Source organism: Typha latifolia, chromosome 12 (genome assembly GCF_019914945.1).
Source record: "Typha latifolia isolate L0001 chromosome 12, TyphaL0001v2, whole genome shotgun sequence".
In the NCBI taxonomy this organism is placed as follows: Eukaryota; Viridiplantae; Streptophyta; class Magnoliopsida; order Poales; family Typhaceae; genus Typha; species Typha latifolia.
The window spans coordinates 759,120-787,054 of record NC_133097.1 but is presented as its reverse complement, the minus strand read 5'-3'; the positions used below and the strand labels follow the sequence as shown (position 1 = coordinate 787,054).

The 27,935-nt window shown below is 38.4% G+C and overlaps 1 protein-coding gene across 1 annotated transcript; it reads left to right on the top strand.

Moving 5' to 3' along the window:
• Positions 1-858: 858 nt before the first annotated feature.
• On the top strand, positions 859-27,935 carry LOC140799384 (V-type proton ATPase subunit a3-like). The gene is made up of 18 exons (XM_073153708.1): positions 859-1,250; positions 3,632-3,676; positions 5,072-5,194; positions 5,270-5,377; positions 6,109-6,219; positions 6,308-6,481; positions 6,890-7,027; positions 9,529-9,636; positions 9,841-9,948; positions 10,061-10,209; positions 18,626-18,779; positions 25,116-25,276; positions 25,359-25,565; positions 26,281-26,464; positions 26,545-26,628; positions 26,715-26,908; positions 27,196-27,255; positions 27,351-27,935. The coding sequence occupies exons 1-18, from the start codon at positions 1,086-1,088 to the stop codon at positions 27,553-27,555; spliced, it is 2,478 nt and encodes an 825-aa protein (XP_073009809.1). The 5' UTR covers positions 859-1,085; the 3' UTR covers positions 27,556-27,935.

Here is a 27,935-nt window from a genome sequence, read left to right as displayed (position 1 = left end):
GGAGTAGGGCCAGGAGTTTGGATGCGGCCCAAACAATGAGGATCACCATCTAGAGAAGAGGGAAGAGAGAGGGAAGTAGGAGAGGGCCTAGAGGAGGCACCCTCTCCTTAGGCTATAGAGGCAAAGTGAAAGTAAAAGTCGCCTCAAAATCGCTTCAAGAGGATTTTTCAAAGCCTGAAACTTTTTGCACTAGGCCCTTCCTTTGGATGCTCTAACGTGACCGAGTGTTATCATTATTTAAGAAGCTGTAAGGGAGGGAGAGAAACCTAAATTTAGATATACTTTTAATCTGCTATTAAAAAACAATTTTTTATTAATATAATATTAAGTCCAAAAAGTACCGCTCCACTCTAGATGCAAAAAGGATTCCTCCAGTTGTGTATGCAGGCGATCCCCTCCCCCAGCGATAAAATCATCCGTCCCATGATCCCATCCTATCCCTCTTAGATCTCGTCCACTTCCTCGTTTTTCTTGCCTTCTTCTGATTTGCCCAATTTGCCCCTGTTCTCTTTCGTATCCGCAGGAACGGTGCAGCGCAGGATTCCTCAATACTTAGGGGTACAAAAATAATTTCATATATGGTGGCGAAACACTAAACGGTAGTGATCTTGGGAGACTTCTGCGTACTCGTACCGTTTCCACTGCGCTACTCAAATAAGATCCACACGTCGTAAGTGGGCCCCACCCTTACGGGATAATTAACGGAGGCAATCACATAGATAGGATGACGTGTCATGATCTTAAACCACGGCCCCTTGCCACGTCACCAATATTCTAGAGAGTTTGTGAAACTTTTTGTGAGCGTAGCGTTTTTCCGTGATTTTTTTTAATAATTCTGCCAGAAAAAGGAGTAGTCGTCGTGTTTCTAATCTAACCCTCTCTTTTTTGGTTAAGAAGAAGGGGTAGGGAAGCCGAGGGAAAGGAGAAGCGGCGAGCGATCCCGTCCGACCCGATCGGTGTACGGGATCCAGTAGAACGTACCTCCTTATCGTCCTTTTGCCCGAAATTGGGAAGAGATCAAGAAGGAGAGAGAGAGAGAGAGAGAGAGAGAGAGAGAGAAATCAATCGGAGAAGAAGGGAGAGAAATGGGGGACTACGAGGTCTTGAATCCACCTCGGGGCGGGTGTTGCCCTCCGATGGATCTGATGCGATCGGAGCCGATGCAGCTGGTGCAGATCATTATCCCAATCGAGTCGGCACACATCACACTGTCCTACCTCGGCGATCTCGGCCTCCTTCAATTCAAAGACGTATGTTTGAACACCAGTTTGCTTCTTCTTTTTTCTGTTTCCTCATCTAAAGATTAATCTGCTTACTGTTTTTGTGTGAAAAATGAGGTAAGACAAAGAGGGGTTTTGGATTTTGTGGAGATTATGGCGTATTGCCGTTGATTTGTGGTGATCTCGACGAGTGGGATGAGGAGCGAGCCAAGGGGACCCATAAAGATAGGATTTTGGGTCACGAGTTAAAAATTGGACTGATAGACGCTTCTTGTACTTAACGGATAGATGGGTTTGGGAAATGTCGAGCATTTTGCATGATTGGAGAAATGTGGGTATTTCTGTTATGGGATTTTGGAGTTGACAAAGGGGTCAACGTTGCTCGTGATCTCATTTGGGCTTTTGAGTTTCTTTGAATTTTCACCATGTTTTGCAGCTTTTAATAATTCCTTTAAGAGCATGTTTACTTGCGATTTTGTGTTGGATCCATCCGTTATTTGTATTTCTTTCCTTCGATTTGTACACTGCCCATTATGCTTATTTGATTGTTCTTACTTTTGAGGCATGGCAATAATATTCTTATGTATTGGTCTCCAATTTAACTCTGTTGGTCAAATGGAATTAAACAGCTGCTGCTATGAGGGTTTCAATTTGACAAGATGAGCTTGTGTTTCTAAAGCACCAAACTTCCATAAAACTTGTGCATGAGATGGGTCAAAGCTTTTCCTTTTCTTTCCAGATCTGGTCTCATACTCTATCCCATGAAACACCTCAATGTTGATTCATGTTTTATGTTGTCTTTGAACTTTATTCATCTGAGTACATTCCTATCATTGCTTGCTACCTCAATAGTGTTGGGAGGTATACAAAAGTGGTTGCGATGTTGTATCAATAAGCTACCGTAACCTTGATTGAAATCTTATGCAACCTCCAATGTTATTTTTTGAGTTCTCTTTTGATCTCCCACTTATCAGAAATTTGTTTCACTACATTTTTTGAGTTCTCAATGTTGAGACGTTACCAGATGACTGGGGAACTTTTCTTCTTTTGTGGTAAAAAATGATTTGCCTTATGATGCATATTCTTTAGCTTGATTGTTGTGATTGATTAAACTCTTAAGTTTGTGAATTTTATGTGACTAGTGTCAATATAGTTACTTTAGTATGCAACTTTGATGAATTATGGATGCAACCTGCAATGTGTATACTGGCATGGAGTTCTCTTTTGACCTATGAATGTTTAATTACGTCAGGAAATTTTCCCATTCTTGCAATACTAGGCTATCTTGTATTGTATATTTAGTTTATCTCAATTGCTGGGATTGACTGATCTTGTCCGTTCATTAAAATTCTATTTTTGCATATTTTTGCAATTCCTTCTCAAAGTTTTTTTTTCCGTTTGGCGAGGAAAAGGCATATTACTCAATAGTTCCTTAGCGATTTTCTTATTGGGCTTTGTAGTTTGAATTTGAGAAATTAAAGCTGGCTGGCAAGTACCCATTAGATGATGTTAACTGCATGACTAGTTGCATAATTGCAAGTATGATATATTGCTGACTCGAGAAAATGAACTACTGTTTATCAACAGTTTCCATTTAATACTGCCAGTTATTCTCACTGGTTATTTTTCATGTACTTATTCTCTTTAGCTACTTGCTCATTATCTGATTGATCACTTGTTGGAACTTTCACCTTAAACTTGGAAAATATAGCCAAACTATGGACTTTTGACAGAGCCCCAGGGTGAAGAATCTTAATTTCAGTCAACAATGATCCAAAAAGAATATTGCCCAGAAGGGTCTAGAATCCAGACTAACTCATGAGGCTTATGTTATCATTTCTTGTCTCTTAGTGCAAAGGCTGCAATATGGAAATGTTTATTCTGAAATCATGGCATCTATGACAATGAAGTTGACATGGTCTTTGGCTCTTTGCTTTACCTAGAAGCATTTTCTGCATACAGTTGGAAACATAGAGATGGACACAGACTTATTAGTATTTTTTTTTCTTTAAGTTATTGTGAAGTATGTAGCAGGAATTTATTGGTGATAATAATACAAAATCCATAGTTAGTCTTAGGTATATGCTGAATTGGTAAGGTCAAGTACTCAAGCTTTGCCTTTTTTCAATTTCATTGATGAGCAAACTATTTTACATTAGTTATAAGGGCTTTATCTAAGTTTTAACTCTTTAGATTTGATGAATCATTCATGATGTGACAGTTTAGGGAGAGTGTCTTATTTTTATATTTGTAGTCTATATTTGGGGTCATGGGTCAGTTTGTACTTGAACTGTAGCAGAATTGGGTGAAAGATTGACAAGAGAGAATTTTTTTTCCTATGCTTTTTGTTTTAATCTTTTTCTTGGTGCAGATAGAAATTTTTATCAGTATTAACATATCATTTCTTTCAGCTTAATGCAGATAAAAGTCCCTTCCAACGGACATATGCTAATCAGGTATATCTGATACCTCTCAAGCATTGGCATAATTTTCTAAGTTATTGCTATATTTTCTGCTTTTTCTTTGATGTTGTCTTGTCAACCTGTTCTGTTGCAATGTATTTCAATAGGAATACCAATAGGGAACAACGATAGCCGTGCCGATGTAGTACTAACATATGGCACGAGGTGTGCCACATGGCACCCCGTGAAATAGCTCCTTCATCAGCCTAGAGGGAGAGAAAAAAGAGAATAAGAGAGGAGAGGGAGACTTGTCGTGCTGTTGTTGCCGGTGCTTGACGCCGCTCTCGTCCCCTCTCGCCTACCTTAAGTTAGATTTGCTAACTTAAGTTTTTATTCAACCCGTTATGGGTCATCTTCTTCCTCCTGATCTATTCATGACTAGGGCATGGGGAAGGGAACCGAGGGCAAAGCTGAAAGCAGCGACGGCGAAGGCGGCACGACAAGTCTCTCTCCTCTTTCCTTCTCTTTCTCTCCCTTTAGGCCGATGGCAGAGCCATTTTTCTCCTGGCACCCACGGCATGGCCATCCTTGATAGGGAGCAAACATAATTTCTTAGTTGTAAAATTTAAATGCTTTCTTATATCATCTAAACTTTCACAATTGTGTGACAATGTAATTTTATGCTCAACGAACATCTTGAATCATTTGAAATTTTGAATTAAGAAGTAAAGATCTCTCAACACACAAGCTACATTTGATCATCAAATTCCATCTATTATTGTTTACCGCAACATTTTTATCGATTGTCATGCTTGAACACCAACAACTAACTTTATGCATCAATCTGGACTTTGGTTATACATCCAGTTGTAAGCGCCATACCGCTAAATCTGATTGAAGTTAGAACCAACCGTTTGTAACGAGATTTTTAAATTAATTTGTTGATCTCATGTTATATCGTAGTATAAATAGGTTTACCAAAACACTGAAAAAAAAACATGCGCCATCTTTCATATGGCTTCTGTTTAGAAGGAACAAGACCGGCTTTAATAAAAAATTAAATTCTACCCATCTCAATTGACTAATTGAGGGCTTAGTGTAATGAGAAAGCTTACCTCTTGCACCCAAGTGGTCATTGGTTTGAGTCTATTAGCCATGGAGCTGATCTCTCAATAGGGGAATTGGTCCAAGAACATCATTTATTGTGGTTTTACATCCTCACTGACCTGTTAGGTAAAGGTCATGCCTCATGATTGAGGTACATATTGGTCATGCAATACAAGATATCATGGATTTTCTATTGGTGGAATGACAATCATATCATCTCTTTTTCTCATTGGCTAAACAGTAGTCTTTGGGTGATTTATCCTACAGTCTGACACACGATGAGTGGTTATTTAATTAAAAGTTGATAGTAACATTTGCAATGTTAATCAAAATTGTTTGCAGATCAAAAGATGTGGCGAGATGGCTCGCAAGCTAAGGTTTTTCCGAGAACAAATGACAAAGGCAGGTATTTCACCTTCTCCAATGCCTACGACACCAGCTCATATTGATCTCGATGACTTAGAGGTATGCCGGTTACTGAATAAATAGGCAGAGTGTATAAATTAATAGTCCTCGTTCTAACCTTTATGTGTATGCCAGATAAAACTTGGAGACCTAGAAGCTGAGCTAATTGAAGTTAATGCAAATAGTGAAAAGTTGCAACGTACTTATAACGAGCTATTGGAATATATGCTTGTTCTACAAAAGGTATGCATTATCTTAAAGCAAATAAACCATATATTGGGGTATCTTTAGTAAATGCTAATTTTATTATATGTTATAGTTTGAGCATAATGGTGTGCTTATGTGAGCAAATGTTCTAGTGCTTGTAATCTCTTTAGCTTTGCAAGTAAATGTCAAATTGCTTGTATTACTAAGCAACTTCTGTTGTGATAAGAATAGTTTGTCTTCAATTGGAATTTAAATTACTTTTTCCAATAAAGCTTGTATATGCATAATTAATCATTAATCAAGAAACTGGAATAAAGGGAATCTCATTTTACCATGTCTAAACTTCATCCTAGTTAGGGAGTTTTTTTTAACACCAATTGGGTTTTTAGTTTTTACACCTTACACCCTACCTTTTCAATCTGTTTGACACGATCCCTCTATCATCTATTTAATCACTAAAAACACCATGGGTTAAATCTAACCAGAGTAACTAGCAGAATTGAATCAAAGTAAGAATATTTCATCTTATTTAAATTAAAGAATAAAAAGTACCTAAAGTCAACTATTCTTTCTATTTACTTGCTCATGTCATTCATCATCTCCTTGATGCTCTCTGACACCACTATTGCAAAAAATGAGCACAGCCGACCACTAGAAGAGAAAGCCTGTTTCCCATAATAGGATGCTTGTAGAAATGAAAAATCTTACCCATAGTTCTCATCTGTATGTTGTTCTGACTTCTGACCCTGACCTGCTTTGGTTTTCAGGCTGGTGAGTTTTTCTACTCAGCTCAAAGTAGTGCTACAGCTCAACAAAGAGAACTAGAAGCACAGCAAACTGGTGATGGTTCTCTTGAGAGCCCTTTGTTGCCGGAGCAGGTAATATAGGGGACAACATTTAGTCCTTCTTATTTATTTAAATTTTATTTTCATCTAAATTTATTTTTTGTTTTGTTTTTGTTTTCAGGAAATGCTAATGGATCCATCAAAGCAAGTAAAGCTTGGCTTTGTTAGTGGCCTTGTGCCGAAAGATAAGTCATTGGCTTTTGAACGGATTCTATTTCGTGCTACCAGGGGCAACATATTCCTTAGACAAGTACCAATTGATGACCCAGTCACAGACCCCGTCTCAGGAGAAAAGGTGGTTGTCCTTATAAAGTCATGAACTAGATATGTAGTGTTCCAATCTTTCTCCTAAATAATTAATTTTTAGTGTTCTAGGATTAGTATTAGTCTTTGACCCAATCAATGGAATTGCCAGGTTTAAGCATCTTGTATTTGTTTGTGCATCTGTGGCGCTTGTGTGGAACTGGACATAAAGAATAAATGCTAGCTGAAACCTATACAAATATACTTCGCAATCCTGCATAACCTGTCTGGCTTAGTGGCCTTAACTTGATGTTCGCCTTTGTTACATGATTGTTTTTTCGGTTGATGTTTCAAATTTATTTTATCCTTCTTGCAATTTTAAGGATAGGTGGTAAATCTGAAGTTGCTTTACATTTCATTATATTTCGTGATGCCCATTCCTTTGGCTTTAACATTCTAGGTTGCCAAAAATGTCTTTGTTGTCTTCTACTCGGGGGAAAGAACAAAGACCAAGATTTTAAAGATCTGCGAAGCTTTTGGAGCAAATCGTTATCCATTCACAGAAGATGTTGGAAAACAGATCCAGATGATTGAGGAGGTTTGTGCTCGCGCTTTCTTGCAATTTGACCTTCCTCCCTTCAAACACTTGTCTGATGATTTGTAGTGTCGATGAATAAGCTTCAGAACTTTCTAAACTTGCACAGAACTTATGGTTGAATAGCATAACTTTGTGGTCCAAGTCAAATGATTATCTGTAGTAACTCTCTTTAAGTTTTCACATGCTCTGTTGTTGATCTTTATCTCATTTTTATTTCTTCCGTTCTTTTCAAAGGCCTGCATTTACTTATGTATACTATGTATCAGTGCTTCAAATCGGATCTGCTCAGATCCGATTGCTTGGCGTCTAATACAATATTTTAATTATGATGCTTTTAGAATTTGTGAGACATACTTGATAATATCTACAACTAGTGAATTTCTTTTCGATATATTTGGGCATCATATGACAATGCTTTAAATTGTTAGGGCTTTAGGCAGCCTGTATGGTGAACACTTACTGATGTGCATCATTCTGTGGCATAGTACACAGTCTCTTAAAATTTAAGGGGTAAAGGGAGCATCTTCAACTCTATGTGATGTAATCTCTTATCTCTGTATGTATAACTGAGATTACCTAGTGTAAATGACCTAATGGGGGAATGCAGTCATCGAGATTTCAAGTTTTTGTTGCAAAATGAGGTTTTGACTCATCTTGTTTAGCAAAGTGAACTGTGGTCATAGAGTGGGTTTTCTTCTTTTGACTGTTTTTGGCTTGGAGATAAAAATTTTCAGCTAAGATTATGGTTTTCTAACACCTTTCAAATGTGAAGTCTACTCCTTGTAGCAATAGAGGTGGAGATTGATGTCCTATTCATCTGTTGGGTTTACAATGTTGCCAAGCATACTTAGATTGTCATGGTGATCAATGAGATGAGGATATTAAGTCACCTGGATAAACCCTGGTGCTTATTATATATTAACCTATTGAGGTGGGAGAATATATGCGAGATGGCTTTGTATTTCTTACACTTCTTCCTCTGAAATGTAGCATTCCTAGTGGCAGTGATAAGTATAAAGCTTTTCAGTAAAACTTGGTTAAGAGTATTGTAGCTATAAAGTTGATGTGTAATGATACTATAACAACCAACAATGTAGGCATATATTCTTAGTAGGTTTCCTAAATTAGGAGTGCATAGCAGTGACTTTCCAGTTGATGTGATTTGGACCAGATCGAATCATCTCGAAAGATATTGGGATAGATGGATCGAGTCTAATTCTTAATTATTATATTTATGTAATTTAGTCAAGTCCTAGTAGGTTATAGTTTTTTAATTTTCTTGAAGAATAAGAATTCTGACTGTCGTGTTCGAAAGTGGGGAAGTCGTGTTCGAATGTTCTGTTCGAAAGCCTGCATACGTTCGCAAATACAAAGAATGTGATTTGCCCGTTCGAACGCAGGAAAGTCGCGTTCGAATGGGCTGTCCGAACGCGAGAAAGTCGCGTTCGAATGGGCTGTTCGAACATTTGTATACGTTCGCACATACATAGAACGTAAATAGCCCGTTCGCACACGCTCGACCCCATTCGAACGCACCCGGCGAGAAAGCTTGTATTAGGCCTAGTTTTTTTAATTGTTTGGTGGATAGGCTAGCCTTTAAATATGTGGAAGTCTCATTATGGAATTATGAAATAAATTATTGAGTTAACCTATTTCTCCCCTTTAATCTGAAACTTCTCTGTCCTCGCTCAAACCCTAACTGCATGCCACCTCGACGCCAGTTATCCCTAGCCTCCTTCGATTGTCAAACCCTCCCTCCTTTTTGGGATACCGACCATCTTCTCCTCTCTCTTCCTTCACCCAACAACACCTTGTGCAAACCCTATCTATAACTCATGCTTACTCCATCACCGCCTTCATCACCACCACCCGTCATCTTCCCTCTACCGTAACGCTGTCTATTTTCGCCATAGTTACAGTCTGAATCTGCGAAGGACGTAAATATAAAAATTGTAGATCAGGAAGATACGGAGTGAACCGATCTTGTTTTGTAATTTTCTGAATACGAAAAATTTTTATAAATATTCCTGCACTCGAGCTTGATCGAATAGCTAAGATCGGGTCATAACACCAATATTTCCTTCATGATTACAATATTTCACTTGCATTTCTGCTGCAATTTTGTTTCTAGACCTGCATTAACAGGTGCTTTGTGCATTGGAACATCCTATATGGCATTTATTGATGACTATTGAACATGACTCTTCTCAATCCTCTAGTTGAAAATTCTTAGCTGAAACTATTTACTCTTTGCATATAGTTCTGCTATAGTGCTTCTTTCTTTTGGAATACTAGGGTTCTCCTTTGCCATCTTTCTAGTATGGTAATATGGTATCTCTTTCATGTGTTATCTCTTAAATTGGTGAAGAAATGGGTTTTTATGTATTATTTAGTGATCAGGCATTCAGACACAGTGGTAGTCTTCTCTATGTTTCTTATTGTTGTTTGCTGATATTATTGTAATATGAACTAATGGACTTGTGGGTCTGTTAAATGTCCAGGCCTCAGGAAAGATCTCAGAGCTGAAGTCTACAATTGATGTTGGATTGCTTTATCGTGACAACATACTCAAAAATATTGCCCATCAGTTTGAGCAATGGAATCACTTGGTAAGTTAATTACATACATATTCTTTTTCTTGTACATAAAATTACCCCTATATTTGCCCTCTTTCTTATTTCATGTGACTTGGCTTGTGGTTCAATTTTTCATATTGCTAGTTTGAAACCCGAATCATTTGGCACTAATATTTAGTGATAGGCATCTTGCATAGTTCTTTAGTTCCATTTGTATCTAAACGTAAATTATTTTAGGCAAGGAGAGAGAAGTCTGTTTATCACACTTTAAACATGCTGAGCCTTGATGTGACAAAGAAATGCTTAGTTGCCGAGGGCTGGAGCCCTATTTTTGCAACAGGCCAGGTACCTCTATCCCCTTGTAATCCTTGTCTGCGGTGTTATTTTGCCACAGATCTTCATGTTCTTGTTATTTTTGTATGGGCTCATTAGTATCTCTCTACGTGCACTTCTGCAGATTCAAGATGCATTGCAGCGGGCTACCTATGCCAGTAACTCCCAAGTTGGCTCAATATTTCAGGTTCTTTACACGAAAGAACCTCCTCCTACATATTTCCGGACAAATAAATTCACTTCCGCTTTTCAGGAAATTGTCGATGCATATGGGTTAGTTCCTGCACATTTCCAAGCAAACATCTGAAATTGCTGATCTTGTTTAGATAGTATTACAGAATCAATAGTATTATAATATTATTGATGCTAGGCTGTTTTCTGTGAAAAGATACTAATAATTCTGGGGTATTGAAGAATCATAGCTCAAGGAAACATTTACTCAACCTATGTTTCTTTGATCTGATAAGACCATTGTCGTTAGAATACAAGTGATTAGATTCACAGGTTTCAAAGTAAAACCACAGACATTGTTGTGTCAGCTTCGGGTGATTAGGGAAAGATAACTAGATATTTTAAATGTCATTCTGTTGGAAAAGGCTAGAATGTTTGCATTAGTGCTGTGATAGCACTTTGAAATGCAGAAAATTCTTAGTGAGAGAACAGATTACGATTTATGTTTACCCATAAATAAGTATTTGATTTATGGTTCCTAACCATAGTAAACACGAAAGCTATAAATACTTATGGCCTGAAATTGTGTTCCATTTATTGGTATTAGTTGTTATGTCTACTTCTGATGGTTAGTGTGGGTCCAGGAATAACTTCATGAATGCGACACAAGTTAAAATTTGAGATGGATATCTGGTTAATTCAGAAAAAAAAATTGAGGGAACAGTAAGTTGTCTTCTATTTTTAAGCATGTCAGCATTAAATACAGGCATTGAGTGCCTCTTATGAATCCAATAAGTGCATTGAAATAAATCATGGATGAATTGCCATTGATATGTTTGAGCAAATGAAACATATTCAGTGGAAATTCTGCTCTTTCTTGCAGTAATTATGTCCTTTTGATTTAGTACTTATTTCATTATGTTTTCTTTAGCCAAGGCCAATATTTGTTGAGGCATGAGAAGCAAACCTTTAGAATGATGTATTTAATTTGATTTTTTAGGTTAAACTTTGATGTGCCATAGGATAGAAGATGTTACTTTTCCTTTTGAGTGTGCTATGCTAAATTATCAACTTTTCTTTTTTAATCTTTTATGTCCTCTTGTTCTTTGTTTCATCCGGCGCAATTGGACTTCATATTATAGACCGATTATAGTCGATCCACAACAAAGGAGTCCAGGCTTTGGTTAGGGTGAATGATTGTTGATGGAGTGGATGGAAGGTGGTGAGTTTTGATTGTAGGAGGGATGGTGGTAGTGAAGGTGTAGGAAGAAGATAGATTACGATAGAGAAAGGTTAATGTACTTCTACTGTTAGATTATCTTACTCTTAATTTTAAGATAAACTCAAGACTAAAACAATTTCTTAATACTTGGATGAATAAACAAAGGAGCCCAATCTCTTTATCTATTCAGGTTAGATACAATGAGCCATACTAGGACTCGCTTTAAAGACTGATACAACTCGAATTAGAATTGCGTTAAAGACTTACATGACTTAATTAGACTTACCTTTAAATGTTTACTTGACTTAACTAGACTTGCTTTAAGAAATTTTAGGATTTATTAGACTTGCTTAATGGGTCATATGACTTAACTAGATTTGTCTTAAGGGCTTTTATTACTTATTTGAAATTGTCTTAATGGATTATATGACTTAACTAGATTTGCCTTAAGGGCTTTCATTACTTATTTGGAATTGTCTTAATGGATTACATGACTTAACTAGACTTGCCTTAAGAGCTTATATTATGAAATAATTAAAAGATAAATAGACTCGATCTATTGAGCCCAATGCCTCTGTGAATCAATCCGATCAGACCTGGACCACATTACTCCACCATGTTTTCGATCACCTTGTCCTTAAGGTGAGAAGTCCGGGAAGCACTGCATCAACTTGAACTCGTACTTTCAAGTCAAATCTCTTGTTGGTTTGTTGGACCACTCCACTTGTACTTGTGTGATCAATTTTTCATCTATTCAAATCCTTCTCTTGGCTAGAAGTCAAAGTGGTGGCTTTTGGTAATGTGTGGCTGAGTCGGGTATGTTGGCCACATCAGTTTTCTCTATTGAAATTTGGGCTCACAAAGCTGAAACATGTAATACTAGGTGAACCCGCAAGTCATCGAAAAATCAAGTCGATAGGCTATCTCGCCTACCCGTTCAATCACTTGGTATGACTCAAAGTATCTATTGGCCAGCTTTTGGTTCATAATAGGTTGAATCAAGGTTTGAAATCTCCTACCGCGAATGTCCGATCCAGGTGCTGCCTATTGTAGAATTGCTTCATGCGGTTCTGTGTAGCCGCCAAGTTGGCCCTCATCCTTAGGATCTAAGTGTCCCAATCCACTAGGGTTTCCTTGGTGTCTGTGTGCTCCGTCTGCTAGGTCGGTGCTTAGGAGACCAAGGTAGGAGGTGACCTCTTGTAGACTGCCTCAAACGGCGTGGTGCCTGTGGCCGAGTGGTGGGCAGTGTTATAGGCCTAATTCGCCAATGATAAGAATTGGAGCCATTGCCTTGGTTGCTCTCCAACATAGCATCGTAGGTACTGCTCTAAACACCGGTTCAAGACATCTGTTTGCCCGTCCGTCTGTGGATAGTATGCTGAGCTCATCCGAAAGAATTTCTGCCAATACTGACTACTGAATATTGGGATACGATAGATCGTGGTATGCCATGAAGTTTAGCCATGTCGTGGACGAAGATTTTCGTGACCTTCCGTGGGGTGTAGGTGTGGCGGAGGACTGAGAAGTTTGCGTACTTGGAGAGGTGGTCAACCACTACCATGATAATTGTTTGCTTTTGGACGGTTGGTATGCCTTCAATAAAGTCCATCGAATGTCTTCCCAATTCGGGCATAGGAAGGGTTTGGAGAAGGCTAGCAAGTTGAGTCGAATCTATTTTGGCTTGTTGGCAGACTTCACATGTGTGGTTGTAGTTGTGCATGCCTTTCTTCATACCAGTACAGGAGCAATTGAGCCTTAGTTGCTTGTGGGTTCGAAAGATGCCTTCATGGCCCGTGAGGGGTGAGTCATAGAAGTGGCTGATCAAAGTGATTCGCAGGTCTGTATCAGTCGGGATCAAGATCTAGTCCCTTTTGAGCATGAGTTCGTCTCTCGTGCTGTACTTGATTTGACTTGACGGGTCTTGAGCCACTTAAGTCGTAAGTTCCACTAGACTCGAGTCCCTCAAGATGGCCTCCCTGATCTCGTGCTGATGCGAGAGTGTATCAATCGTTCTTTGAACCCTTTTTTGTAAACCTAGTCATAGTCATATCCGAATAACTTAGAGAGCCACCTTTGTTGTGCTGTGATGTAGATCCTTTGCTCGAGTAAGTAGGGTAGATTCTTTCGATTGGTACGCTATGAATCGTCTTTCGATCAGGTATAGGCGTCACTTGGTAACTGCATGCACGCACGTTGAGAATTGGCACGATCAATCTAAGAGGGCCTTGCTCATGTAGGATATGCGTCACCTTTCTTGCATCAAAATCATGTCGATCCCTGACCCAGATATGCCACTCGATCACAAAGGTCTTGGTGAAATCTAGTAGGGCTAACAAGGGTGCCTCGATCATGGCTCGTTTGAGTTCTTGATATGCCCGCTTCGCCTTGTCATTCCACTCGAACTCACCTTTGCGGAGTAGGGCGGGCGATGAGGCCTCAATCTTTTTGTATCCCTAGATGAAGCATCAGTAGTAGCCGGTGAGGCCAAGAAGCTGCGAAGTTCGTTGGGTGTCCTCGGTCGTGGTGAGCACACCATGCTAGCCATCTTTGCAAGATCGGCCTCCACACTTGCGGAAGAGATGAAGTGCCCCAGGTACTCGACTTGTGGCTGCCCTAAAAGGCACGTGCTCTTCTTCACTTTCTACACGTGCGCCTGTGGTATCTCCATGATTGTCCGTAAGTGGTGTAGGTGCTCCTCCTTTGATTGGTCGTAAGTGAGGATGTTGTCAAAAAATACGAAAACATACTATTGACGGAGCGAGAGAAATACATCATTTATCAGCCATTGCAAAGTTGCTGGGCGTTGGTGAGGCCAAAGAGCATTACAAAAAACTCGTAGTATCCATCATAGGTTTGAAAGGCTATCTTGTGGACGTCGACCGCCTGAACTCTAATCTGCTGGTGGCCGGATTGCAAATCTAACTTAGTGAAGATGGTGGCGGCTAACTCATCCAATAACTCCTCGATAATCGTTATCGGATATTGGTTCCTGATGTTGATGGCGTTTAGTGCTTGGTAATCCACGCAGAATCGCCATAAATTGTTAATTCGCACTAGTAGCACTGGTGAGGAGTAGGCGCTATGGCTTGGTTGGATGATGCTTTGGTCTAACATTTCTCACATTAGCTGTGCGATCTCATCCTTTTGGGCGTGCGTATAGCGATAGGGACTCATGTTTGTTGTTCCCGCTTCTAGTGTGATCTCAGTCTGATGATCGTGGTCTCAGATAAACGGTAGTCCATATGGCTTTTCGAAGACTTTACCAAACCCTTGGAGAAGTGAGTTCAAATCAGTGGCTATTGTGTTATCTGAGTTCGGTTCCTTTGTGGTTAAGGCCAGTCACATCAACAAGCTGTAGTAGCTAGCTTGTGGTAAGTCGATTAGAGCTTGAAGGCTAGCCCTAGGGTTCGATCGTGACCCTTTGAGTTGAATTGGTCTCCCATCGTACTCGAAGTCTATTTGCATCATGCTAAAATCAACTAGGATTGGACCTAAGCCTTGAAGCCATTAAACTTCTAAGACCAAGTCGACCCCCTTGAGCGCTAGCGGTGCAGGGTCTAATCGAAATGCCTCACCTTGGATCTGCACCTCAACTACATTGCACTTGCTATTGGTCCGCAAGACTGTGTCGTCTGCAATGGCTACATTGAATTGATGGTTGGAGTCACCCGCAACCCAATTTGTCGCACCTTCTCATCCATAAAATTGTGCGTGCTGCTCAAGTCGATTAGTATCTTGATTTGGTGCTTCTCTATTGAACCTTCTACTTGTAGCGTCCGAATAGGTGTGTAGGCTCAACTTAGCATGCACCACATCTTCTTGGTCTGCGGCCTCTATGTTCGCGACCTCCTCTTCATCGCCCTATGACTTAGTTTTCCCCTTCTTCTCGTCTCCGAGGAACTTGATCGTTGCAGGTTGTTTTCTGCATTTGTGGCTCAGAGTCTATGATAGGTTACAGAACGATTCCTTTAAGATCTGAATTTATTGCAGGTAGTAGTCCGCGCAACCGAGAAAATATTTACCACAAATATTCTCCTGTCGTCAAAAAATTACCAAACCAAGTGGAATCGCTCCATAACTCCCTGATCTACGTTTTTCGTATTTACGCCCTTCGTAGATTCATATTGCAACTGGGACAAAAACACGATATATTGTGGATGATGGTGGTGGTGACGAGTGAAGTGGAAGTTAGGGTTATGGATGATAATGAAGATGAGGGTGGATGGGAGATGTTGTTTAAGGGATAAAAACGAAGGGTTATGGATGATAATGAAGATGAGGGTGGATGGGAGATGTTGTTTAAGGGATAAAAACGAAGGTAAAGAAGTGGTCGAGATCCCAAAGAAGAGGGAGGACTTGACAGACGAGGGAGATTAGAAGTTAGGAGAGACCTTGCCAATGGTAGAGGTGGTAGGTTGGTGAAGAGGGAGGAGGGAGATTAGGTTAGAGAGAAGATAGAGAGGCAAGATAATGAATTTGGCTGCCATCCACACCTTTATATAGGCTAGCCAACAAGCCCTAATAACAATAACTAACCCTAATCCTAGTGGAATCCCGTCGATCGCGTTCGAACACGTCCGATTGCGTTCGAATGCACAAAAGGCATTCTCTGTATGTGCGAACGCGATGCAGGCGTTCAAACGTGCCCGACCGCGTTCGAACGCACATTTTGTGTTCTTTGTTTTTGCGAACCTGATGTAGACGTTTGCAAGGGCGTTCGAATGCGACCCCTTCCGCATTCGAAAACGCGACCTACAAGAATTTAATTTTAATAAAAATAAATAACTAATGCAATAAGAAAAGACTCTAACAAAGTGTATCAGTTTACTTCTCATCTTTAGAAGCACACAAAATCTTGACCCTTTTTTCCTCGATTTGTGCTGGAGTGAGCCGTCGAGAGAAGCTCCTTCGCTGCCCTCCAGCATCGGTGAGAGGAGCTTTAGGTGGTAGGGGCTTCCCTCCTTGTGGCTAAGAAGGAGGGCTGAAACTAGCAACGCTTGATGCAGTTAGTTGGGATCCTCTCCAATCCGCAGGGGTCCATAGGGTCTTGGAGCTTCTTCTGAGCTCCTTGATCTTCTTCTCCATCATGGCAATTGTAGAAAAGGCTTTCAACAATGTCTTAGGCCGTGTGGCCTTGACCTCTGCTTGTATGTCGGACTTGAGTTTGTTGATGAAGGTGCTGCGGAGGCCTGAGTCTGACTAATCTGATATGCGGTTGCAAATCCTTTCAAATTCTTCCTGATAAGCTTGGACCATGGTCCGTTGAGTTAGCTTAGTCATAGGGTCGACGCAAACTCGTCCCAAGACGAAAACAAGTCTATTGTGCCGCCTGAAACCATCTGCTCGTGAAATCTTTTAAGTGGAACGAGGCTATTAGAGCCTTTTGGTGGTCTAGGGTCCCTTGGTAGGCAAAGAATTGATTAGCTCGATAGAGCCAGTCTATAGATCATCTCTTATGAACATGGGGGAACTTGAGTTGTATGGTCCGGACTTGATCCCCTATAAATGGCCAGTCTATTTGGATTGCATGTCCTTGTTCTCCACATGGGTCCTTTCTACCACATAGAGGGGGGCCCCATTGTGGCATCAGTTTCATGACCCATTGATTTGGATCATTGCTTGTCCCAACTGCAGGTGGCTTGGGCCAATCTTTGGCCGCGGGTTGCTCAAGCTCTAGTCTTGGTGCAAACTATTTATGTCAGGGTCTACCTTGCTTTATTTTGAGCCAAACCCTGACTGTGGGTGGCTCGGTCCAAGCATAAGGTGCAGGTGGTTTGGGCCAAGCTCTAGTCACCGTCGGGTCAGACCAAGCCCTAGCAATTGGATGGGGTGGAGTTTCAGTGTGCCGAATTCCATCTCGTGCGCTTATTCCTGATGGGGTATTTCATTGGTGTGCATGTCTAAATGATGGGTCTGCCCCAAAACCTAGGGCGCCCACCTCTTTGACCGGTTCGAGAGACGCGGCCTTCGCCATTGGCCATGGTTCTCTCGCACGCCTCTTTGTTTGTGCTTGTGGTGTCCGTTTGTCACGGAGTTCAGGAATAGCAAACACCATCTCTGACATGGATGCTTGTAGTGACCGCAAGGTCTGCAACACCTCTAGTTGGGTAGTCAGCGGAGGTGGAGTCAATGGTTCTGATAAGTTAATAGTCTCTGGTACCGCACCAGTTACAATCAGAGGATCACTAGCTGTGGAAGTCTCCTCAACCAATCTTGTCGTTGTCCCACGTGTGATTGTCATCTTGTCTGAGAATAACAAAGGAGTCTAGGCTTTGGTTAGGATGAATGATGGTTGATGGAGTAGATGGAAGGTGGTCGATTTTGATTGCAGGAGGGATGATAGTGGTGGTGATGAAGGAAAAGATGGAATACAATAGAGAGAGATTAATATACTTCTACTCAGATTATCTTACTCTTACTCTTAAGATAAACTTAAGGCTAAAATAATTTTTCAATTCTTGGATGAATAAATAAAGGAGTTCAATCCCTCTATATATAGAAGTTGAGCATAATGAGTTATATTAGGACTAGTTTTAAAGACTGGTACTACTCGAATTAGGATTTGTTTTAAATACTTACATAATTTAATTGAACTTGCGTTAAAGACTTATTTGACTTAACTAGACTTACCTGTGCTTTTTTCTTGTAGTGGTAGAACACTTATATGTCACTTAAATATTGGGACATTCTGAAATTTGTTATTCTCTTATTTTGTGATTTTCTATATTTCCTAGAACCTTTTTACCTAGGCGCCAACCTGCCTTACAAGATGTACGCATGGGCTCTAGCTTTGGCACCTGATTAACATCTTGGCATTAGGTGGATCATTGTTCACCTGTTTAAAACCTTACTTGAGCACCAGATTTTGAAATGATGCCATGAATCTGCGGCCTTTTTCCCCTATTTTATCCTTTCTTTAAATCGTCCTTGGCTAAAGATAGTTTTGTTCTTTGTGATATTATTTTCATTAGTTTGCTTTTAGACTCTGATAGGTTTTGAATTATCTTGATACTTAGTGGTATATTCTATGTCATTCTTTGTGCTTCTGCTCATCTGCCAATCTGCCATTACTTAGATATGCTACTTTGGAGCATCAACATTTTTCTTTTCAATTTGTGTCATGAGGAGGATCTTGAAGCAAGTTTGTGTTATAAATGTACACACTGATCCTCCAATATAACTAGTAGCTGCTGATATATAAGCAATTCCGACTTTTTGATATGATAAAAATATTCTATCTGGAATGCTGCCCATATGAAGGATTTATAGTGATAGCTACTTCTATGAAAACTGCAGGATTGCTAAGTATCAAGAAGCAAATCCTGGTGTATACACCATTGTTACGTTTCCATTCCTATTTGCTGTCATGTTTGGAGATTGGGGCCATGGCTTTTGCTTATTATTGGCAACATTGTATCTCATATTCCGGGAAAAGAAACTTTCTTCGCAGGTCAGCTCTTTTAAGTTCTTTCATTATTCTTTTGACTTCTGAATACTTCAATTGTTCAATTCCTTGTTCTTTAAATGTCAATTATACATATAAATTAAGCTACGGAGGACTCAGAAGACACTTATCTAGACCATTTGCCTGGCACTTGCAATTCAAAATTAAGCAAATCACTAACTTGATTTCATATGCCTTGCAGCTTCAGTTGCATCCCTTAAATATTTTGTTTGTAACTTCTATCTGTGATAGTGTGATATGCATGAGTGCTTATTCAAAGTCGGATGATTCTATTCCCTACAAAATGTGCAAACATATAATTTGAAAAATTGAAAAATTACAATTCTTTTTCTATTGTTTTTCCCAAACATATAGACAATTTAGTTTAGGAAAATTTATAAATAGCAATTTGCACTGCACATTTGTTATCATTTACACACTGCAGTTTAGACCTTCATGTTCCCATCCTTGTCTTTTTCTATTATTGCCTAAAATGCAGGGCGCGCTATTTCCCTTTACTTTCTTCCACCATAAATGGGGGAAAGTCTATTAGCTTCTAATTTCTCAATTCTTGCTACCACAGTGAAAAATGGACTTCTTTAAGAGGATGCAACTGGCATTCATGGCTATCTGTGCTAGGGGTGTAATTGAGCCGAGTTTGATCAAGCCTAGTTCTGTTTAAGCTTTAATTAAAAATAATTTCAAGCATAGATTTGTGATCAAGTTTGAATTGAAGTTATTTTAATTTTGAAATTTCGAGTTTGAGCCTAAACGAGTTAATCAATAATTAATTTCAAGCCTTAATCAATTCAAGCCAAATTTTGATTCTATTCAAGCTTGAATTAAATTAAACTTGGTTTAGGCTTTAATCAAGTTTAAAATAAGCCGAGCTCAAGCCGACTTGATTATTTTCACAGCACTAATCTGTAATTTATCATATTACATAATCTGCATTGTTGAATGATCAAATTTTTTCTTATATCTTTTCCTTGAAGCGGAAAAATTATTTGGTAGGAAACTTTTATTCATATGTAATACAGTCATATGCAATAAACTATGCTGTTAGGTATGGATTTCTTTGCTGGACTTGATATGAGAAACTAACCCACTTGCTTGGTTTTGACTTTTGAGTTGTGTTCAAAATAACTGTCTAATAAGTCACATGTTAAGATGCATATCTTGCACATAGCTCAAACTCTATGTAATCTATTGCCACCAAGGCTCTAAATATCGATATCGACATCGGTCGCCAGGAAAAATGATAAAATTTGGTTCCAATTATAACTGCTATATGGCCCGATTTTGCTGTTGTATCAGCCATTCCGATTTTAGAGCATTTTTTGATATTAAGCATAGGGAAATCCTAGAAATTTAGGAAAAATGGAAGGAAAAAATATGTAAATTACTTGCGTAAGATAGTAGCAACTAGTAACATAATATGAAGAGTGAAAATACTAAGAACAATATCAAATTTCGATGCAGGATCTGCCTTGATTGGTTGAATCTACCGTGAATCACTAAAGAAGGAGAAGAATGGAGAGAATAAAGAGGGAGAAAATTAAAATGGTGGAAAAAGTTGGAGTCAGGTCGAATCCGACTTATGATTCGACACAACCGATAATGGGCTGATATGGCCAATACATGTCAGCTGATCACGGGCCAAAACTAAGGGAAAACATGATTTTGGCTCCTGTTTTGGATTGGTAATGGCTAATAACGATACATATTGGTGTTGTTCAATATTTCAAACCATGATTGCTGCCTATAAAAATTGCATGATGTACTTATTCATGGCCTAACTTAGCTGGATTTCTTTTCCTGAAATCCCCTTGTAGAAGTATGGTAATAGTTGACCCTGAATAGTTTGAGCTAACAGTTTGTTAATATTTCTGCAAAATATGATTATGAATATAAAAGTTATATGAGAAGATACTATGTGAAATGGAAATTTAACCATAAATGGTATTTCTAAATTTAGGGGCTACTACTTGATTGGCAAAAAATGGACCCAGAACAAGACTAGCCAGTTATTGTCTCCAAGCAACTTTACTTCTTTAAACTGTGTATGCCTTTATCAGTTAAATCTACTCGGTCACATAGTCTATAAAAACCATGATTGCAGAAATATTAACAAACTGTTAGCCCAAACTATTCAGGGTCAACTATTACCACAACTTTCTACAAGGGGATTTCAGGAAAAGAAATCCAGCAAAGTTAGGCCATGAATAAGTACATCATGCAATTTTTATAGGCAGCAATCATGGTTTGAAATGGAAGTTTAACCATAAATGGTATTTCTAAATTTAGCGGCTACTTGATTTGGCAAAAAATGGATGCAGAACAAGACTAGCGAGTTATAGTCTCCAAGCAACTTTACTTCTTTGAACTGCGTATGCCTTTATCAGTTAAATATACTTGGTCACATAGTCTATCCACCCAATATTGACAAAACTCGTTAGCTTATACCTCCCTCCTAGTGATGAAAACCAGTTCCTTTGTTTGCTTTGCCATCTCATTGACATTTAAACACCTTCATCCTTTTCTGTTTTATATGTCAGGATAGCTGATTCTATAGCCTTAGAACATACTCCTGAGATAAGTTCCTCATTGTCTCATTGTTTTACTTGTCACATACTTGGGATTAAGATCATCTTTGCAAGATGAGAAGTTAAAAGTTAAAACTAATGGGCAAGAAACTGTTAGTTATGTCTTAAGGTATATAAAATTGTCATGATGATTAGTTATAGGCTTACTAAGGAGAGTAACTTTGGATATATCAAGGATTTAATTGGCGCTGATTAGGGGTATAATCGTATAATTGGTTTGAGCTTAATAGAGCCTATCTCTGATCAAGCTTTCAATCCTAGGATGGATGATCAAGCTTTGTTTGTTTAGTTCAATCTGAGCATAATTAGTTAGTTGGTTGCCTAATCTCATGGAGAAAGGAATTTATTTGAAGATTATTAGACTTTTTGTTTTAAAATGCGAAGTTAGTTGGTCTCCTAATCTCATGGAGAAAGGAATTTATTTGAAGATTATTAGACTTTTTGTTTTAAAATGCGACAATTTGTTTCTTTGTTAGTGTATTGTTGATCGAATGTTTGAAAGGGGATTGCAGTTTTCGGGCCGTCACCTCGCCGCGTAGAGCCTAGGCAGCATGCAGCCGCAAAACGGTCTTGTATTTTTAATATTATAAAAATTTAAAAATAGTTATATATGATATATAATATATACTAAAATATGCTATGAAGCACGGATACTTTGTTTGCCCTTCCGTACCAAATTCTAATACAGCTCGATACGTATGAGATACTGTTGGAGGAGTGTCCATATTGAAAGAAATAATTTTAATATTCCGATATGGCACCGATACGGCGGGATAAGGCCACGATATGTTTCTTGATTATCCAATCATTTTTTTTGTGTTAAAAGATGATAAAAAACATATACTTTATATGTATATATGATTATCCAATCATTTATGATATTTAAGGCTCTGTTTATTTCATGGATCCTAGTTTCGACCGATCTCGAGCAGGATTAGCTGAAATGGATACCCAATCTGTTTTGGGTCTGATCCTGCCCGAGACGAGTAAGGGTAAGAGAGAGAGAGAGGGTGAAGAGAGAGGGAAATAGAGAGAAAGAGAGGGAGCAAGAGAGAGAGAGAGAGAGAGAGAGAGAGAGAGAGAGAGAGAGAGAGAGAGAGAGAGAGAGAGAGAGAGAGAGAGAGAGGAAAAAAGAGAGTTTGTGGGTTGCGATAGTAAGAGAGGGAAGAAGAAAGGGGAAGAGAATGTGAAGAGAGAGACATGGAGAAAAAATAAAAAATTTAAAAAGTATGCCAGTAAGGGAGAGGTGGTACTCGGTGAGGGTGAGGGAGTGTTTCTTTTAAGGGAGAGAGTTAATAAGAGAGTTACTTGGAGAGAGAGGGGTTGTGGGAGAGTTTGATAAGAGAGAATTAGTGGAGAGAGAGTTTGATAAGAAAAAGTTAGTGAGAGAGAAGACAATTTTTTATTTGTGTGAGAGGGAGTCAAAGTGTGAGTTGTAGAAAGGGGGAGAGATAGAGATTAAGAAAATTGTATTTATTTTTTATTTTTATATAAGAAAAATTTAAATGTATATCTCATTGTTATTTTTTCTAAAAATTTTAGAATTTTATCTGTATTAGAAAATTATTTAAAAATACAGGCCGATGTGGAGACCGATATTGTCAATACCAAGGTTCCAAAAATCGGTATCGGGATCGGGATCGGTTGTCCAGAAAAATGATACGTATCGGCCGTATCGGCCGCCTGTATTGGATCAGATTATTTTAATTAAATAAAATTCTAAATATTATTAAAAATGTTGAGAAATTTCTAAAAATTTAGAAAAAATTATAAGAAAATAAGAAATAATAATTACTCATATAAAGCTTAAAAAATAAAAATCTCTCTTCCTCCCTCTCTTCTTTCCTATCCCTCTAACTGTTAGTTTGAAATATTCATTCTCTCTCATACTTTTTTTTCCTATCTTTCTCTCTCTCTCTCTCATTCTTTTTTTTTTATCTTTCCCTCTCCTTCACTCTCTCTTCCTTTTTCTCCCTTTCTCACCCTCTTTTTTTTAGTCTCTCTCTCTGACAGTTGCTGCAGACAGCAGCAGCTGTCTGTCTGCTGCTGCTGCAGGGTGTACAGGCCGAAACCAGCCAATCTCGGCTGGTTTCGGCCTGGATTTCGGCCGATCCCACTCGGGATCGGCTGAAATTGGAATCCTTGGTCAATACTATCGATACGACTGATATGCATTATTTTTTTGGATTGCCGATCTCGATTCCAGTTTTGATACTTGGAACCTTGGTTTATTTGATAATGAACTAAACATAACTTGGAAGCCATTTAAAGATCAAAATTAATTGTAGATTAATAGTTTTTCAATGTTTTACTAACATTTTGAGTTTCATATCAATTTTAGTTATAATATTATTCTAATGTTTTAGGCTTGTAGATATTAATCTAGCTTTCTTTCTTTTATCTTATCATTTCTTGAGATAATTATTTTTTACTATATGTTATATTGGTTGATAACATATTGAAAATATATTAGTTATTTATTTATTGGCGTATCCATGTCGTATCCCCATATGCATATATCCATATCTCCGTATCCAGTATTCGTGCTTCATAGACTATATAAAGTTTTAATGGTGCACTACAAATTTTTTCAATAGTGCACTTATCCAATTTACCAACCCAACCCCACTAACTGTGATCAAGGCAATGAGCAAACAATATAGCTCATAGCCTCTTAGATAATTAAATCTCTAATCAAGGCAATGAGAGTGAGTGGGATATGGGAGGTAGTGCCCGCCAATGGGGTACTGTTGGTAGAGGTGAGAAGATAGTAAGAGTCATAGTGTGAGCGAAAGTGAAAGAGAGAAACCTACCATCATCCATTGCTGCCTTGTGTTGCTTGCTACTGTCGACAATGGTAGCTCGGGACAGGCCGAACTTGAGAGGGAAGGAGAAGATTCTAGGGCTTGATAGTGTAGAAGATGAATCATTTGGTTATACTCTTTTCCTCTTATATAAGTATTTTTTTCTCTTTAAAGAATACTCATATTTTCTTCTCTTTACTTTCTAGATTGTGCTAACTATATAGTAAGTTTTATTAAATTTGATTGTTTTATGAAGTTTAATAATTATATCACATCTAGAAACAAGACAAATATGTGGTAAAAAAAGTCAGATAAAAAAACCTATCTATTTTGTCTAATTAATACAACGGGAGCATTTGGTTATTTGAATGTGCTTTATTAACTTTAACAGAAAAATTAATGGTTTCAATTTAGTCATAAGTATAGAGATTGATAAGAGATTTTTTAAAATATAGTGGGGTAAAGTGATTTTGGGCATAAGTATAGAAGGGTAAAATATATTTTGCCTATATATATATATATCAATTAGTTCTCAAACCCAATAGCATACCTGACCTGCTTCGATGCCAAGGGTGGCCGAACTGCCAACTGCACAGCCAGCTGCCCGGTCCGCCAAACGCTTTTCTTTGCTAAGGCAACCCACCACGGCAGTTGCGCACATTTCTAGTTTTTGGGGCGACCGTTGCGTGGCCTCGTCAAGGCTGTCGCTTTAGCTGCCTTTTAAACTACTGCATTGATCATCATGATAGTTGTGTCTGTTCTTTATTCTTTTTTTCCTGAAGTCTTGATTGATGACCTCTATGGCTATGGTTTCTTGAAAAATTCCAAGCTCATTAAAATTTTTTCCTTTCCCTAAAGATTATTCATTTACTACTTTATAATGGCTCCTATAATAATTTAATGATTATTTTAATTTTGTTTGGGATTCACAGAAGCTTGGAGACATCATGGAAATGATGTTTGGTGGGCGCTATGTGATTATGATGATGGGACTTTTTTCAATTTATACTGGATTAATCTACAATGAGTTCTTCTCCGTCCCATTTGAGCTTTTCGGTAAATCAGCCTACGGCTGTCGTGATCCTTCTTGCAGGTAAGGGTAAGTCCATTTTGAAAGTTAATTTTTTTTATTATTTTGTAGCTTATGCCTTTTTTTTCCTTTATCTTTCTTATAGGGATGCTACTACAGCAGGTTTGATTAAGGTGAGGAATACTTACCCGTTTGGCGTGGATCCTGAGTGGCATGGTAGCCGTAGTGAGCTTCCATTTCTTAACTCATTGAAGATGAAGATGTCTATCCTCATTGGGGTAGCTCAAATGAATCTGGGCATTCTATTGAGTTATTTTAATGCAACATTCTTCAGGAATAGCATTAATATTTGGTAATTGCATTAATCTAATTTCCATTTTTAGTTTTCATACTGATGATTCACTGCTCGACTTACTGCTCACTGCATATCTGATATCTTTCTCCTTACATTGTTCGTCTCGGAGGATGACATACTTGGGGATATGGATAACATCTAATCTATCCAATTTTGATGATGCTACGTATTGTGAAAAATGTTTGGTTCCAATTGATATATATTTAACAAGTTTTGGTTTCTCCATTTTTCTTGCCCCCACCACATGAACATAGTCTCTGTACTTGCTATACTTATTTATTTTCTATAAATTTGCCATGATGTTAGGCTAAGTATTATGACTTATAGTCTGCTACTTTTTGTATTGTTTCTTATGTGCTTCTACTAGTTGCTGAGAGAACAATTTGAAATTGTCAATGACACAATCTGCTCATTTCCTTTTAGTCCAGACTTGAATAGAACTCTGGATGCATTATTATTACCTAGACACCTAAAGCTATCATGAAAGGGTAAATAAATCTATCTGTATGGATCATATGATCATTAGAACTTGACAGCGTTAATATTTTTGTTTAATCATCTTGAATGCTCAGACTATAGTAAACCTCTGAGGGCATCATTTAGTATGCTAGTTTGTTTTCATTTAACCTTTCTTTCTTAACTTAAATATAAGTTTCTATTCAGTAATGAATGTATAAGTATATAGTTAATAGCTTCAGCTGTTCTGTCACAGGTATCAGTTTGTTCCTCAATTGATCTTCTTGAACAGTCTATTCGGTTATCTGTCACTACTCATCATTGTAAAATGGTGCACTGGATCAAAAGCAGATTTATACCATGTAATGATATATATGTTCCTCAGTCCAACAGATGATCTTGGTGAGAACCAGCTATTTCCTGGACAGAAAACACTGCAGGTTTGTTATAATCTTATATGAATCTCTATTAGATTGCTCTGTTCATTTTTACACTAACATGCTTATCATCATGTGGTTAGCTTGTGCTACTTCTTCTGGCTCTTATTTCTGTGCCCTGGATGTTAATTCCGAAGCCATTGCTTTTGAAGAAGCAACATCAGGAGGTAATTATTTGTTCAGATTGCCTTTTTGTTCTTAAGTGACTGGCTCCTTAAATCGTGCTGATTAATCTTTATGATTGTTAAATCAGAGGCATCAAGGCCAATCATACACCATGCTTCAGAGCACAGAAGAATCACTTGAGGTGGACCACGACCACAATTCTCATGAGAATGAGGAATTTGAATTTAGTGAAGTTTTTGTGCACCAACTGATACATACAATTGAGTTTGTCCTTGGAGCTGTCTCAAATACTGCGTCATATCTTCGATTATGGGCTCTCAGGTATCAAAGTGATCAAATTATTCTTGAGAAGTCCCTTTTATCAGTATCTTCTATGTCGTTGGGAAAAATTCACTGCCTTTACTGTGCAAGATTGAAGTCACTAGGCTGTACTAGAGGAAGAACGTAAAGTAGACTATCTGCTACCTGCATATGAAAGCAGCAGCTTAGTTTAGTATATTCATATGGACTTCATGTTCCTTTTACTCCGGATTGTTATCTTATAACTACTTTCCTCTATGATTTTACACCAACAGTAATTAACAACATATCTGATGTGCTGCCTGCAGTCTTGCCCATTCGGAGCTGTCCAGTGTTTTTTATGAGAAAGTTCTCCTCCTTGCTTGGGGGTGAGTTTCCTTATTTGATTCATTTCTTACAGTTATTATTCTTCCATCTAGTATCCTTTTCTCTTTTGTGGAGTGAATAACTGGTATTTCATCAGGTACAATAATATCTTCATTCTCATCATTGGCTTAATTGTGTTCATCTCTGCCACTATCGGTGTCTTGCTTGTGATGGAAACGTTAAGTGCATTCTTACACGCCTTGAGGCTTCACTGGGTGGAGTTCCAGAACAAGTTTTATGAGGGTGATGGATACAAGTTTGCGCCATTTTCTTTTGTATTGCTTTATGAAGAGGAAGACTAGATACCATTGTATTGTATGCGATCTCATTCGTATCTGTGGCATTTGGACTTGCTTCTGCTGCCAGAATAATCCTTCTCCTTTTACTGGGTAAGAATGCGAGAATTCTAGTTCATTTGTGTCAAGGGACAAAGCTGAGCTTCTTCTTTGTCGTGAGCCATGTATTATTTGCACATTTACATAGTCTCAGCGAGCATGCTATTCATGCATATAGGCAATGAAGAGTCTGGAGAGTGAAAATAAATCTGTAGCACATGATTTTTCTCCTGTGCGTTGTCCATAATAAGTTATTTGTTTATTTATAAATCTCGTATCAGCTGTTCATTTTTGGATCATTTTCTAGAAAACGTAATGAATAAATATGGCTGGTAAATTTTGTGCCA